This window comes from Manduca sexta, unplaced genomic scaffold (genome assembly GCF_014839805.1).
Source record: "Manduca sexta isolate Smith_Timp_Sample1 unplaced genomic scaffold, JHU_Msex_v1.0 HiC_scaffold_1194, whole genome shotgun sequence".
Taxonomy (NCBI): Eukaryota; Metazoa; Arthropoda; class Insecta; order Lepidoptera; family Sphingidae; genus Manduca; species Manduca sexta.
The window spans coordinates 1-15,377 of NW_023592035.1; the positions used below are offsets into that span (position 1 = coordinate 1).

The window sequence follows — 15,377 nt, forward strand, 5'->3', positions numbered from 1 at the left end:
TGAAAATGGCTATTAGTTACATGTTGCAATTGCTTACACGTTAAATATGACATCCTTTTAGTGTCATTGTAAAGTCCCACATACTATTTATGAAACGGACATGTATATTCATTCAGTGTTTTATATTTTTTAGGATCTAAGGAAAGGCAACGGAGACTCATCGAATCCATCAGAGAACAGATTACAACCACAGCCAGAAAATTTGCCAGTGAGTATATAACAACTGCTATATATCTAATATTGCCTGACTGCACCAGAAGCAAACAATTGTAAGAAATATTGTATTTTTTCGTGTAACCCTAATGTAAGTAATAATTGTTCAGTCGATATGGAGAGTAAAATTTGTGTTACCAAACAATGTTTATGATTAATAATGTTTACTTTTATTCTTACCAGTTATGTTTGTATTTGTAGTTGTTAATTTTAGTATAATGTAACAATATTAATATATCGGCTTGCTCTTTATTCTTTAGGTATTTGGCACACTTCAACTGCTAAAACTAAGCTACGCTGAGACTAAATTGATATTCCAATTGTGTTTCAGCCTAAGGTTTGATAAATGATCGTTATCATTACAAAATACAGGTATTGTGAGCTTAATTAACAGAGCTCGAAATAAGAAACATCCATCACGTCATCATTTAAAAGTATACTATGCTGATTCAAATAAGAATATAACCACGGTATAAATAAAGACCTCTGGGATTATATTCTGATACATAATTATTTTTAGTCAAATATAAAATAAATCACGCTATCGTCAATTCAGTAGTCCGAAATTGTACAATATTGGCATTATTGACTGAAATTAGTAAATGATATAGATTGATAGATACAGGTGGAAATCGATCCTGAAAATAAACCAATAAAAATGCGTATGTGAACGTTGGAAACGAACTTTATACTGATTGATCCATTGCAGCGATCGACTTGGAGATAGGGATTAAGATCACTATTACTTTCCGTTACTGTATGTACGTCAGTTTTTGTCAAGTAACTTTATTGGTACTTATACAATCTTACTTATAAACTTGTTTACATGTTAAGAGGTGGTTAAGAATTGCTTAAATAGCCATCAAAAACATCACCGGTTCATAGTTCAAACCTTATTAAGAGCGTTTACGTGCCGCGCGTGAAGTCAACTATAGGTAATTCTTCGCAAAATTCACTCACACAGAGCCGTTGCGTAGCTGTGTGCGTAGAGTTAGCGCGTCGGCTATCTTTATAGTCAGACCAACCAATTTTGATCTTTTCGCTTTAATTATCTAATTGGAATGTAACTTATGATTTATGAATTTATGATAAATGAAGAATTCTATTATTAAATATATAAGAATTCATCATGAAATAGTTTATATGTATCATTTTGTAATTATAAAAAAATAAACATTTTTAACAAATTTTAACGGCAATTTTACAAATTGCTTTTTTCACTTTTTAAATGCAAATGCATTTGCATTTAGAAAGTACCCTTTAGTAAAGTGGAGCTCATCATGAAGCCGAAAGATAGGCACCAGAACTCCGTAATCAGACAATAAATCAGGAAAATTACTGTGCTACGAGTTAATAGGTATTGCTATATATCATATCAGAAACGATCACGATGGAGGAAAATGGCGTCAGATTTCTGTAACCACCCCTCCCCTACCGACTACTGCAGTCGCCCACCTACTAACCACAGAGCGCGCTGGTGCTACCGTGGCCCGCACGATTCTAATAGTTGGCCGCCAATACAGCGGGTACCGCATACAACCGCGCACCCTGCGGGCGTAAAACGAGTTTTGAAATGTGCGTTTAGTCCATTGAAATGTTACAATTTAAGGACCGAATATTGCATTTCTTGGAGGACACAATTTTATTTTTGGGCCATGTGTGGGGGGTCAATAGAAGCTTAACCTCAAGTTTGTGGGGTCGCCACCCTTGTCCTCCGGCCGCCATCTTGGAAAAAGGGGTGAAAACACTTTTTTCGCGATATCTCGAAACTATACGTCTTACAAAATTTTTGTAAAGCCATAATTTGTAGCAAATTGTTTTGCCTGCAAATATGTTTTTTTTCTCCTTTATCCCCAAATGGTAACTCATACCTTTTCTACCTGCATAACATTCGATAAGTTAAATTTGGTAAGTTCTATGGCAAAGAAAAGAGTTAGGAATAAATAAGTAAAGTTGTACGAATTTAACAAAAAATTGTAATAATATATTTACAATAAAAAATCAAAAATAAGTTAAACATTTTGTTTCGACCGGATTCTCATGAGCATTGACGAACCCGGTAAACTTTGGAGCGCTGTAACAGCGTTTTAAATGAATGAAATAAAAAAATATAGGGAACAATTTTCCTCAAAAGATCATTTACAAGTTAGTTTGAGGTAATTTTTTGTAAATGTAAAAAAGTTATAGAGCAAAAAAGAAAACTTTTATAAACATTCTCTCACATTTTTGCTTATAACTTCTTTAATTTTTAATTTAGGGCAAAAAGTTATATAAACATATTTGTAGGCAAAACAATTTGCTACAAATTATGACTTTATAAAATTTATGTAAGACGCATAGTTTCTGAGATATCGCGAAAAAGTGTTTTCACCCCTTTTCCATGATGGCGGCCAGGGGACAAGGGGGCGACCTCACAAACTTGAGATTAAGCTTCTATTGACCCCCGACACATGTTCTAAAAATAAAATTGGGTCCTCTAAAAATACAAAGCTCATGTAACATTTCAAAGCTCTAATTGATAATAGCTTAACTTTACAATTATTTCCATCGATTAACTATGCTCAAGTGTTTAATGAGTAAAAAAAGCAACAACCATACTACAGACGCATGTTATAAAATTAGTACATCAATCTTTTAGCTTTTGCTTTAGCCGAAGTTTCAGCGTTGTTACGTTTCCTTTTCTTGCCTAGAAATAGCTTCACTTCCCATTGTGTCTGAAACATAATAATATAATAATAATTTATAGTAACTACTAAAATTATTGTCAATCATTAAAGAAAAAAAATTTTACTTACTAAAGTACTAAGATGTGGCAATCACTGTATACACGTGACTATTTTTCTACGCACAGCAAAGTCCAACTGGAGTCTCGCCGGAGCGACGAGCGATACGTCCTCTCTCTAGAAAGCCTCAAGGCGGACTAATTTGAAACGATTTGCGCGTTGCGTTTTATAGTGGTATTTAAAATATTTATAGAAAAATAACAGAACTAATTTTGTAGAATTTTTAAATTGTATGTTTTTAAGGAGATGTTCTTCTATTATAGTAATCCAATATTATATTCAATTAAGTAAGATATAGTGATAAAAAATCATTTAAATGACCAACATTTCTGAAATTTTCGAATTCTTTGAATTTTTATTTCTCATGAATTAAACATAAAAAGATATTTTTCTCTACTAACTTTTTCTTCAGGATCTTTTAGTTAGATAAAAATAATATATTGTTATGTTCCTTAGTGGTTTAAGATATTTTGAGCTTCGAAATAGACGTTCGAAGCGCAAATTTGAAAACCTCTGTTCAGTAATCATTAAACAATTTACAAATACTCAATAAATCTAAAAATTTTCTCTACTAACTTTTTAGACAACAAAATTTTCTATAATAATTACTAATTCATATGTTTGTAAAATAATGTTTTGATGGATATTATCTCCTTCGAAAAGTGCTGTTTTTGAGACATACGGCGCGCGGATGCGTAAACGCTCTTAAGAAGCAAGATGGCGGATTTTGACTTACAGCTGATCGAGTAAATTCACATTTTAACTAAGTATAGCTTTGCAATTTTTTTATAAATAAGACTGAATATCTATCTGAAGTGCTTGTGTTGTCGCGATACAAGACTCTAAACATAGTGTTTTGTCTTCTATCACCGTTTTCGTTAAACTATCCAAATCGCTTTTTCAAACCATCGCGAAAATGGACCAATTGGAACAAAGTTTTTTGGACAAGAGTACAAATGACTTACTTTGATTGGTTGTTTTCGGTTTCGGATCGAACATTCTCATTTCAATCACATAGTATATCTCGATAGTATTGTCTCATCAATACAATAACGTATATTGTTCTTAACTTTTTACCGACCCTGCGTAAACTGCATGAAAACATTTAGATAATTTGATGTCGTCTTTTAATTTTCATTAAGTTGAGTTTTGCTTCTTATCAAAAATTCGGTTTACTCACCATTTGTTAATTGCCGAAGTGACTGGAAGCATAAAAAACATATTTGAAACGCAAGTGTTGCCAATGCGAGTAGACTGTTTTTGACAATGAATTGCATCTAGCGAGTGTGAACGGAAAGCATTACAGAGACCATTGACAAGATGACATTCTTCAATCGTTAACGTTTTCTACAATGTATGGGACTAACATTTCCTATCGATAAGTCTGTCGCTAAGATATGTCATTCTCATATATATCGATATATATTAACGTTTACAATTGTAGAAATGCGTGTTACATACGGTCCCTCGACGTAAGAACTGTACAAATAAATTACGGAGCTATTAAACGGAGTGCGTGTACGAACCCGGCGGTATAGACGGGTAGGTCCGGGAATTTTGGAGATAGATGCAGCTATATATATAAATATTATAAAATTTTGCGGACTTACAACTACGGTCTAAGTGTCTGCCAGATTTGTGTAACCCCGGTTTCCCATTAAATGCGATTCGTATAGCGTGGCGCTAATGCTGCTGAGCGTTTTCATTTCTACCCGTGTTTATTTCTTCTCTCTGCAACTCCAATTTCATAACAACCAGCGTCGCTTTAGTATGCGTGCGGACATAATTACATTAGTTATGCGAGTCCGCTAACAGTATACATCCGGATTTACCCGTAAGTCGCAGCTCAAAACTTTTGTTTCGGGATGTTGGTGAAGTAAGCCGCCGTCATAATATTATCGGTAAAGCAGATAAGAACAAAAAAAATTTTTTTTTTTCTTTATTGATATTGGTTAACGATTTTGTTGAAGATTGATGTGAATTATTTTCTTACGACAAAAATGAGACAAGAATAACAATTTCAAATGGTGAGTTCATAAATTATCAAAAGTATAAAACGAAATTACTCAAAAATGGTGAGTGAATCTATAGTATAATATTTTTTTATAATTTTATTTTATTGTCTTGTCCTCGATGTTGATCTGTTTTATTCCATAACGCTCATAATATTCAGTTCTATCGTACCTTCGTTGAAATATATCTTTCACTTCCAGGCAATAAATAATAATTTTACGAAAGAAAATACAAAACTCTTCCTACGTTTGATTGAACGGAGTGGAATTCTCCACATTCGCGACAATATGGTCGTACATAAAATATCTTTGGAAGAGTGGAAAAAGCTCATCGCAGATCCGTTTAACAAAAATGGCTGGCTTACATAAAACGCCGCTACAAATGCGTAAAAGATGGGAGTGGTTAAAAAAGAAGTTTTATGCGCGCAATGTCCAGGTGAGGATTGGTGCAAGTCGGGAGAAACTTGTCTTTTATTATCGTAGTGGATAAATATATGGCGCCTACCTTTTGAAGTTTGTTCCTGTAATTTACAAATATGTATCTACCGTGTAATGTATCTACCGTGCGCGGCGGATTTTCCGCTTAAATTCAGGTCTTTGTTTTGAGTTATAAAACTGTATTGTAATTAATTATTTGTACATAATAGTAATTTAGAATATTAGGTACTGATAAAAGTTTTATCTAGATTGTTGAAGGTAATAGGCACAATGGCCCACTAGACGATATATTAGATGAAGTTGGAAATATTCTGGCGAAGCCGGCGTGCAAAATAAATGTAGTTGTGCGTAATAAGAATATCACAGAAGTACACAGTCCTATTGTAATTAGCAGTGATGATGAGGATGATACTGTAGTCCTGGGCCGACCACCGCCGGCGATACCTACGAGAACATCGTCGGAAATAACAATCAAACATGACAGTGATCAGGTAACAGTCTTATAGGTAATCACTTATCGTATTGTATTGAAAGTTTTACTTTACAGGAACAAAACCGAACCCACAGTAATGGGAAATATGAAACTAATTTGATTTTCTTTGTTTTTCAACCTGACGTTATTGTAATCCATTTTGGGTCGGCGCAATATTTTTAAACATGTTGCAGAAAGGATTTTACTTCGTTTTTACGAATGACCACTTTTCCAGGATTCAGGATCCAGGCCCGGACAAATTGTGTTAGAAAAAAACAACACTATTGCCCGACCTGGGATTCGAATCCGGGATCACTTGGTAAACAGGCTATGTGAAACTACTTCAAACTATTTTAATTTCTACTTCAAACTTCACATTTATTTTAAATGAATTTATTTCACTTTTTCACTATATGTGTATATATCAAAATATAATTTTCTTTTGTTACCTATATTATGCCAATAAATTATTTATGAATAATGTTTTTTTATTCAAGGTACAACCGCAAAATGAAACAGCGTATTCACGAGCCAATCCCAAAAAATGTAAACAAATATCAATGAAATTAAGAAAGAAATCATATGAGGTTTGGTAATTTTGCCTCTTAACTAAAACTAAAGTAAACATTTATGGTTTCTTTACTAATATTTAATATTGACACGGTATTATACATTTGTCGAAATAAAGTAGGCAAAATTCTAACGGTCTATCTGCTTATTGCTACGGATGTTTAATAGTATAGATTATGTAAGACAGAACGAAATGTTATTTCAAAACATTTTTTCCCGATAGACAACGGCTTGACTCTGCCTCTGGCATTGCTTTAGTCGAATGGCGACGGATGCTGCTTAACATCGGGCGGACCGCTTGCTTATTTGCCTACTAGCAATAAAAAAAAAAACCTGCCATTAGCATCTACACCGGTTTAAGCTTATTCTTTATCTTATAGTCGAGTAACAAAAAGGTACATTGCCTTTTTGTTACTCGACTATCACTTCTCCTGACTGATTGACTAACGAATATCAATACTTTTATAATATATGTTGAAACCAAGAAATAAATTTTAATAATGTGTTCAAAACTGAGCAATTTTATGACGTGTATTGTAATTATAAGCGTTGTCTTCAACTGCAATAATACGTTTGCCTGGTGCTGGCGTCTGCTTGCCTTGTACGAATAAATTATATCTAACAAATAAGACAAAGAAAAAAATATTATACGATACCAAACAATTTAAATGTAGAATGGAGTGCTTTCAAATAACTCCGACTTGTAATATGTTGACAGTAACATATTTTTTTTACTATAATATTCGTTATTAAATTTCCTCGTACATCGTGAAACAGAACTTAGTCGATAAGTTCCATGTGCCTTCATCCCAAGTAGAGACGGTATTCTATTTGAGAAATGTGGTGGTATTGGCGTTGCAGAAAAGCACAACGACCCCGGCGCTCACGGTGGGCGGCAAGGTCGCCACGCCGCGCCCCTTCACTCCGGATCAGCAGAACGCAGCGCAGAAAACGTCCATCATAAGTATGTACTTGCATCTTCTACTAACGCCCCTGACATTTATAGTAACTAAAAACTTTTTCTTTATTGTAAGATGCTGACACTGGAGTGTTAAATGATAGCACGACTTAATATTTGATGATTAATTCCTTGAAGTAAAACTATATTTAAACTCTCATAATCGCACGCATACGAGTGACTAGCATTACACTAAATTTGCATTATTTAATATATTTTAATTTTCGCGCTTGTTATTACTTATGTTTACATTTTTTTACAAAATTTTACCAGTTCCATTTTTTACTTCCACCAAGCCCAAATCAAATACAGTAAGATTTATCGTAGAGACCTCATAAAATGTATCTCCAGTGAGCATGGTGGAGGACAACAGCGGCAACCAGACGATGAAGTGCGTCGGCACGTACACTGCTCAGAAGCCGCCGCCGCCGGTTCCCGCCGCCTCCACGCCGCAGGTCGCCTCCATTATCCTCAACAAACAGGTGTGTATCATCCGCTATAAAGTTCCTTCCATTATTCAAAGTTCCCATTGCATGTCAAATTAAATATTTTGCTCGTCATGCGACTTATCGGCTAATTTGAGAAACGCTAATGCGTCTGATACAACAAACCTAAGCTTCAGTATCATTTTATTAAAGTGCCATCACTGCATTGATTTACGACACATATTTTTAAAAATAACTTCAGAGTTATCAATACAGAAACATGTCCGTGTAGGTTTATAAAAAAATCTCACGTGTGGTGGTACTAGTGTAGGTTAAAATTTACCTAAGATGCGGGTGTATTTTCTTACCATTTGACGAGTTATTGACGTTACGTTGTTCATAATTTGCAGTGACCGTTTTGTTATACAGTTGATGTCGGAGGAAGCGAACGGCAACAAGAAAGTGGTGACGTCAGGCGGGTACCTGATCGTCGGCGCAGGCGTCAACGCGGGAGTCACCGCCGCCGCCTCGCGCCGCATGCACACCATCCAGTACTACACATGAACCGATATACAACCGTAATACCGTACAGCAAACCAGTGCAGCTGCACTGTCTGTAACAAAACGGATATTTTAAATCACTCACACTCCGGAGTAATACTTCGTTACATTAAATATTAGACATGTTCAAATCAAAATCCTTTGTATACAATGGATTACTGGATATCACATTCACCTATAAATTTTTGCTTACATGAAAATTACAATATTATATCTTTATTTGGACCTTCTATGATCTTTTGTTACAATACTACAATACTCTTTTGATTTGTTAAAATGATATAAAGCAAATAGATGTCAAAGAAATACCTATCTAAATTAACTGTCCAGTACATTATTATTTTGTTTCTGCTCGTGCAACAGCAATTTTATATTATAGCTGATTTATTAACCGCACATCATGTGCACCTGAGGTACGAAATATTATTCGTGTTTACACTACAAAAATGTTAATACTGATCATTATGTTTGGCATTCAGAAAGCCACAGTATAGAAAATCATAGTTTTCAATACAATTTAGTTTATAACTGTTCCAGATTAGTGCCAGTCAGTCAATAACTACATAAAAACTCCTACATTCTATCTGTAGCCTGTGCTATGACGAAATGGTGATCCATGTTGTTATTATTAAATTCCATTGCCAAATTATGAAAAAATCGGAAGCAATTTAGAGTTCCATAGAAATCGTCCTTAAATTTAGATATTAGGTATTTTATATTGCCAACTAAAGATACGAATACTTTCTGCTGTGAAATTCACAGTTGTAAGTGAAAACGAAAAATTGTGATTGTGTTATAGAGGTTTAATGTCGTATAAAATAATGTAAATCTGAAACTCATTAATGTGAAGCAATGCCTTTTAACGCATCTATTTGCGAATAGTCAGTTTTATTGTATACTTACAATATTTTTGTTCCATTTTTATTTCAAGGAAGCTAGAAGTTTTTGACGCTTAAATTTACAAAACTTAGATGTTTGATGTTGTACATAGTGTAAAATTTTATAAGAAACTAATTTCGGGTAGCGTAGTGACATGCATACGAGATTGTGACAGACATTATCTATTGTGTATATTTTCCGCATCGATGTTCGTCGCTCCGCTCTTATTGTATTTTCATATTACTGTGCAACTGTCTTGAAAAATTTGTTCGTATTCTCGTTTTAGTTTTTTTTAGCCGTGGCTCTCTATGAATGTTTATATTGTGATTATAAATCAGTCATTACGTACTGTACGCATGTCAATTCTGCATGTTCATTATACCATACTGCCTTCTTGTGATTATATCCACATCACCTAGGACCAATATTAATCACGGAATTGCTGGACATTTAATATAGTCTCAAATAATGGGAATATATTATACTTCAGGCATAACTTCATCCGTGTTATGTGTTAATTGTTTAGATGTATGGGCGCGGTAACTTGGTAATTGAAATAATAAAATACAATCTTTTGTAGCTTATTTGAGCTACGAATTCGACTAAACTGGTCTCGGTTCTCAGGTCAAGCAATCAAGAGATCTGTTTTGTGAGTTAACACACCAATATTTTGCTTGAGTTCGCAATTCGTAACTTATGGAGACAGGACACACCTATTACATAATGTGTGATAAAAATTCTCTTGAGCAGACACGTTCGATACATGTTTGCTCACAGATGGCCTTATAGCTGAAACTACCTAAACGTTTTTTGATACATTTGTACTGTATTATATAATTTATCAGGTGTCGAGTCGACGTGTTCGCTTTACATTGATGTCAGTGTATATAAACTAGTTCGTTTAATAATACACTTTTATACAGAAAGCCAGGTCCGTTTACTTTTAGCTTACTTAGTACATAGTTTAATGGTGATTAACTTTTGTATGGCATCCATTGTTGCATCCAGAATTGTTCTTTTGTATTACAGATCATTGTAATACAAACATGTACCGTAATATTTTATGTTCCTAGCGTGCAGCTCATTGAATAATGAATAATAGCTATTCTCTGATATTAACTAGATAGTATTTGTAGCAGTGGTAATTTGTCGTATATTAGTTGAGTGGCGACGTATGTTGCGGGCATTCATGTTCAGATGGACTCATTTTTTTCAAATAACGTAAATATTAAGTACTGTACATAGAATCTTAATGTACCTACCGAGTCTGATTTTATTTTGACTCTTATTTTTGAGTAACAAAACTCGGTAGATTAAATAAAGTCAAATGTGCTCAATTTTAGGCGTCCCGTATGTAAAAAAAAACGCAATACACGATAAAATAAGTTATTTTCAAATACGCCTCGAAATGGTAATATTTTTTATTGGGCTGTTGATAACATATAATCACTATATAGTCCACTGAAATAATAAGTAAAAAATGTTACAATTTCTATTTTTGGGTACCATTTTTATTGAACGAACGGATCTAACTTTATGCAAATTCATAAGGAGAAACATACAAGGAATTTCTATAACAGATCATGCATGTGACTTTATTATTAGTAGTCAGATTATTTATTTCTTGGTGTATGTATATTGTATACTTCTCCTGGTGAGCGTTCTTATTAGATCTGTGGGTAATAACTTCACTTTTCTATGTTCATAAATCATACTTACTATATTTTAAGACTGCTAAGTTTAAGTCCTCGAAATATAACATATTCATTGTATAAAAAAATTGTAACGGGATGTTACGTTTTATTTAATTGTAAATTTGCGTCGAGTTTCGCTATGAATGAGGGTGGACCCTTATGGTTGTATATTTTATCTTAGTTGTTGTAATTTGCATTTGCTATGTAATGGTAAACAAAAGTTAAAAATCTGTCTTGGGACAGTGTTGATTTTATACTTTAATTTGCTAAGTCAATAAGTTACATATAACACAAAACCTAAACTTTTGTTATTCATACATAAAATATGTCTTTCTTAACGGTTTATCCATTTTAAAACTCGTTTTATCTATTGGGCAGCACTTGACTATGATTGTAAGTGGAGACAGTATTTGATTTTGTAAATAATCTAGTTTACATTGATTAAAAAAGCTTGTAGTATGTAAGTCATGTTTCAATAAAGACAAATGAAACAATTCTTTAGATGAATTTATTTTAGTATTCTTATTTTAGAACCCTAATACTAACCTTCAACTAACAAGGTGTTGCAGCTATACAATTGCGCAACATTTACAGGTGCAATTACACTAGCAGCAATATTTCAATAAATCTACACAGAGGCGACTTATCGCAAGTCCTTTAGGATTCCAAATTTTAAAAAAGCTTGCCGTGGTTGCACATATGATAGAACATGTTTCCTGAAGCCGATTTCTAGAAGTTTTTTTTTTGTAATACTTATAATAAACCTCACTTTAGAGTCTAAACTTATCACAGAACAAATATAACGTGCCACGACATTCCTTCATATAATTATTGTAAATTAAAGTCTTACCTGTAGTCTTTTATTTTGAAATCTATAGAAACTAATGCATTGCTAGTTATTCCATCGTGTGTAGAGCTGAAATTTCTTGAAGAGGCCAGAGAGTATTTTTTGTTAACCCATAAGTCGGTCTTTTACAGTATTATTAATTTTCGACCTTCTAACAGCATGCGGTCGCCTTGGTAATGTAACGCAATTTATTGTGTTAATGGATTTAGCGCAAATAAAATAAGTTATATTTTGTCATATTTAATTTTAATAGCTTTACTTACAAGTTAAAAAGATAGCATGATATCAAGAGAAGCAAAGCAAAACTTAAATTCTATAATTAATATCGAGAAACATTTAATAAAGTTAGAAAACTACAGAATACCTAATTAGGTACTGTCCAGCAGATTTTAGATAATGCAAACAACAAACAAAATCTTATCATCTTCAGATTTCCTACCTACAACAGTTTGAAAAAGCTAGCCAAGTAGTTACCTGAATAATTTATGCTTTTCATTAGTGGAACATTTAAGATTGAGTACTTATCTTCTAATCAATATATGGCTCAGTACTTAGTATAAAAATAAAAAGAAAATTAAATATCTAGAGCACACAAAAATATAAAAAATCTTTTTAATACAGGTAGTAGTTATAACTACCATTTGCGGTACTTAGAAGCGCCTTCTTTTGCAAGTTGATCCGCCATCTCGTTGCCATGGACTCCACTGTGAGCTCCCACATAATTCCACTTGACCTGAAGTTTGTGTTGAACTCTGTCCAACTCCTTAAAATCACGCTCGTTTTTCACTGGCTCCCCAGACTGAAGTTTCCAGCCCTGTTGTTTCCAACCTGCAAAAGATCAAAATGTTAAGTATTTTTTATTCCATATCTTGGGTAGTACATAGGAATTTCACATATTTTTTATTAAGACACGAGTTCTCAAATCTCCTCTCAAGTGGAGTAAGTTCCTACTGCGACCCATGCAATATAAATAATTTAGCTAGGTAAGCCGTAATGGCGGGTAAGTAAACCAAAATAATGATTCAGGTAGGTAATTACTACGTAGGTACTTAGTAATTACTTAGTATTCGCGACACGGCGGCTAAATACCAATGAGCAGCATTTTTTTTTTTCAATATTAAGGAAATAAAATTTACCTGGCATCCACTTCGTAGCAGAATTAATTAGGAATTTGGAATCAGTATTTATAGCAAGTTTAGTGACTCCATTATCCAGTGCCTGTTTTATGGCTTTAGTTGCCGCTTGTATTTCTCCACGGTTGTTAGTGGCTCGGCCAGACACTGGCTCGCTGGTGTTTAGGGGATGGTTATCTCCCCAATAGACTCCATAGCCGGCACGAGCTTCGCTCCTACCATTTGAGGAGCATGCGCCATCCGTGTAAACATCCACAAAACCATCATTATCTACGTGATCCATTTTAAATTCCGTAGAATAAGTTTTTCTTATGTGTTTTTCCGGCTTTTGGTTATGGTTAGCACTATATTTTACGGATATTGCCTTGCTGTTGCTAAATACGACGCTCGTCGCTCACCGTGAATAAAATGGATGACGGATGTAAAGTTTCAAATTTCTCTTCGAAACGGACCTACTCGGTAGAAATGCCAACCAAATGCGAAAAAACAAAACGGAACACATTGCTCATTGGTCAAAGCCATAGGTCAAAGGGTCAAAGTATGGGACAAAGGTGCCAACTGTTCTCCGTTACGTTACGTTTTGTAATTTGAATTTTAATATAACAAGTTTACTTCCGCAAATAAAATAAAAATGATTTTCTAAGTGTTTCGTAAATTTCTAACATGCGATATAATATAGATGGATCCGAAATCTGTTTAAAAGTAATGGGATTTAAATAATATGTAATAGGTATTTATTTCAAGACGAAGAAAATATAAGCTAAAGGTCACATTCGCAGAATACAGGAGCCCCATTCACAAAAAATATACGGCGGTAGAACCGCATTGATTCGAATTAAGATTAAGTTCTTACATTGTACAAATTATAATCAGTTAGGGTACATACATAACGTTAACTACTATACTTATATTGTGTGAATTTGTTTAAAATGTAGTTTAGTGGTTTTAGGCATTCCTGGTAAGTTATTAATGTTATCTTTCGAAAAAGATATCTATTATTTAATATCATTGAGCATATACTTACATATTAATTCATCTCACCTTCAGAAAGTCCTTGAAGAAATTACTTTTTATTTGCATATATGTTACTCCTATGTGAAGTTAGGAACAACACACTTTTTTTCAGGCTTGTTGAAGAAAAGATATGATTAGATTTGGTTATACGACGATTTTATAGCAGACAATTCAATTATCCGCTGACCTGGTTAGCACTCGAACCAGGATCTCGCAGTCGACAAACCAAATCCGGCCACTGAACCTATAGTGTCGCTCATATGAATTATTCTAAACATACAGCTCGGATGTTTTTCGCGACCAAAGAATCCGTCAGTTGTAAAGCCGCCTAATTAGTAGTGGCTATCAGAGACTAATAAACTAGAGTGGCTATCCAGCTATGTAAAGAATAATTATGTAGCTCTTTGTACCACTTTCTCAGTTTACACGACTCTTAGTCATCGCCGTTGACATTGGGTCTTTTGGTACTTTTCTATTTGAAATTAAACGCCTTAATAAGTTTTAATGAAATACAAGCATTTATTAAAAATACAAATCAACTTTTCCACACATCACATTTAAGTTGTATAAATAGTTGTAATGTACCATTAATTAGTTCACAGATACTCACTTACTTACTTCATCATCAGCCACATAAGATCCACTACTGAACATAGGCCTCCCCTAAAGATTTCCAGATGGACCTGTCAACAGCAGCCAGCATTAAAGGTGTGCCTGTGACCTTTATCAAGTCATCTGTCCACCTTGTAGACCAACCTCCACTTACTTACTTGGTTAAGTTCCATTCAATGACAATAACAAAATTCTGTCCAGCAGTTTAGAAAAAATATATATGTTAAGCCAATTGCAAACATTATTCTGCATGTTTCTAATTTATAACAAATATACCTTACATAACTAAAATAAAATTAATGGATCAACATTTTGTTTTGTAAATTTACTTTTATGTTTACAATTATGGAATCTGTAGAGATCTAATAACTTTTAATATATGTTTAACAGTAAAACTGATTAGTTTCTTGAATAACCCTAATAAATTCAGACATGGAAAGAATTTTGCAGAGAAACATACAGAACTACGTCAGTTACTTGTGCAGATATTTACCATGAATGTACAATAATGTCCACTCACCAACACAAGTTTTGAAATGATGATGTAGAATAGGGAATGAATTAACAATAAGCAATTAAATACTTCAATTAATTCTTGATCCATATCAGTTATTTGTTATAAAGGGCAGCCCCTGCTTTTGCTAGCTGATCTGCCATCTCGTTGCCATGCACTCCACGATGGGCCTCCACATAGTTCCATTTCACCTGAAGTTTGTTTTGAACACTATCCAAATCCTTGAAGTCTATCTCATTCTTAACTGGCTCC

General features: G+C 33.8%; 2 protein-coding genes across 4 annotated transcripts; one reads left to right on the top strand and one right to left on the bottom strand.

The window, feature by feature from the left end:
- The first annotated feature begins 132 nt into the window (after window positions 1-132).
- Window positions 133-11,516, top strand: LOC119191211. 3 transcript variants are annotated; one of them, XM_037445116.1, is made up of 4 exons: window positions 133-208; window positions 7,341-7,452; window positions 7,798-7,928; window positions 8,301-11,516. In XM_037445116.1, coding segments are annotated over exons 2-4 (267 nt in total). In that variant the 5' UTR covers window positions 133-208; window positions 7,341-7,451; the 3' UTR covers window positions 8,436-11,516. The 3 variants fall into 3 exon arrangements, with proteins under 3 accessions (XP_037301013.1, XP_037301014.1, XP_037301012.1); XM_037445117.1 differs by having other exon boundaries at window positions 7,350-7,452; XM_037445115.1 differs by lacking the exon at window positions 133-208 and adding an exon at window positions 6,049-6,505 and having other exon boundaries at window positions 7,350-7,452.
- A 563-nt stretch (window positions 11,517-12,079) lies between these two features.
- Window positions 12,080-13,492, bottom strand: LOC115446983 (ribonuclease H1). Its single transcript, XM_030173837.2, has 2 exons — window positions 12,989-13,492; window positions 12,080-12,680 (listed from the first exon to the last, which is right to left on the bottom strand). The coding sequence occupies exons 1-2, from the start codon at window positions 13,266-13,268 to the stop codon at window positions 12,487-12,489; spliced, it is 474 nt and encodes a 157-aa protein (XP_030029697.1). The 5' UTR covers window positions 13,269-13,492; the 3' UTR covers window positions 12,080-12,486.
- Between the last annotated feature and the right edge of the window lie 1,885 nt (window positions 13,493-15,377).

What these genes read in the sequence shown, in the direction of transcription:
- LOC115446983 (XM_030173837.2), bottom strand. Translation starts at nt 13,268, where the DNA reads ATGGATCACGTAGATAATGATGGTTTTGTGGATGTTTACACGGATGGC. An exon ending in TGCTACGAAGTGGATGCCAG is followed by an intron (nt 12,681 to 12,988) that starts GTAAATTTTATT and finishes GATCTTTTGCAG; the next exon opens with GTTGGAAACAACAGGGCTGG.
- LOC119191211 (XM_037445115.1), top strand. Translation starts at nt 6,332, where the DNA reads ATGTGTATATATCAAAATATAATTTTCTTTTGTTACCTATATTATGCC. An exon ending in GCAGAAAACGTCCATCATAA is followed by an intron (nt 7,453 to 7,797) that starts GTATGTACTTGC and finishes ATGTATCTCCAG; the next exon opens with TGAGCATGGTGGAGGACAAC. An exon ending in CCATTATCCTCAACAAACAG is followed by an intron (nt 7,929 to 8,300) that starts GTGTGTATCATC and finishes TTTGTTATACAG; the next exon opens with TTGATGTCGGAGGAAGCGAA.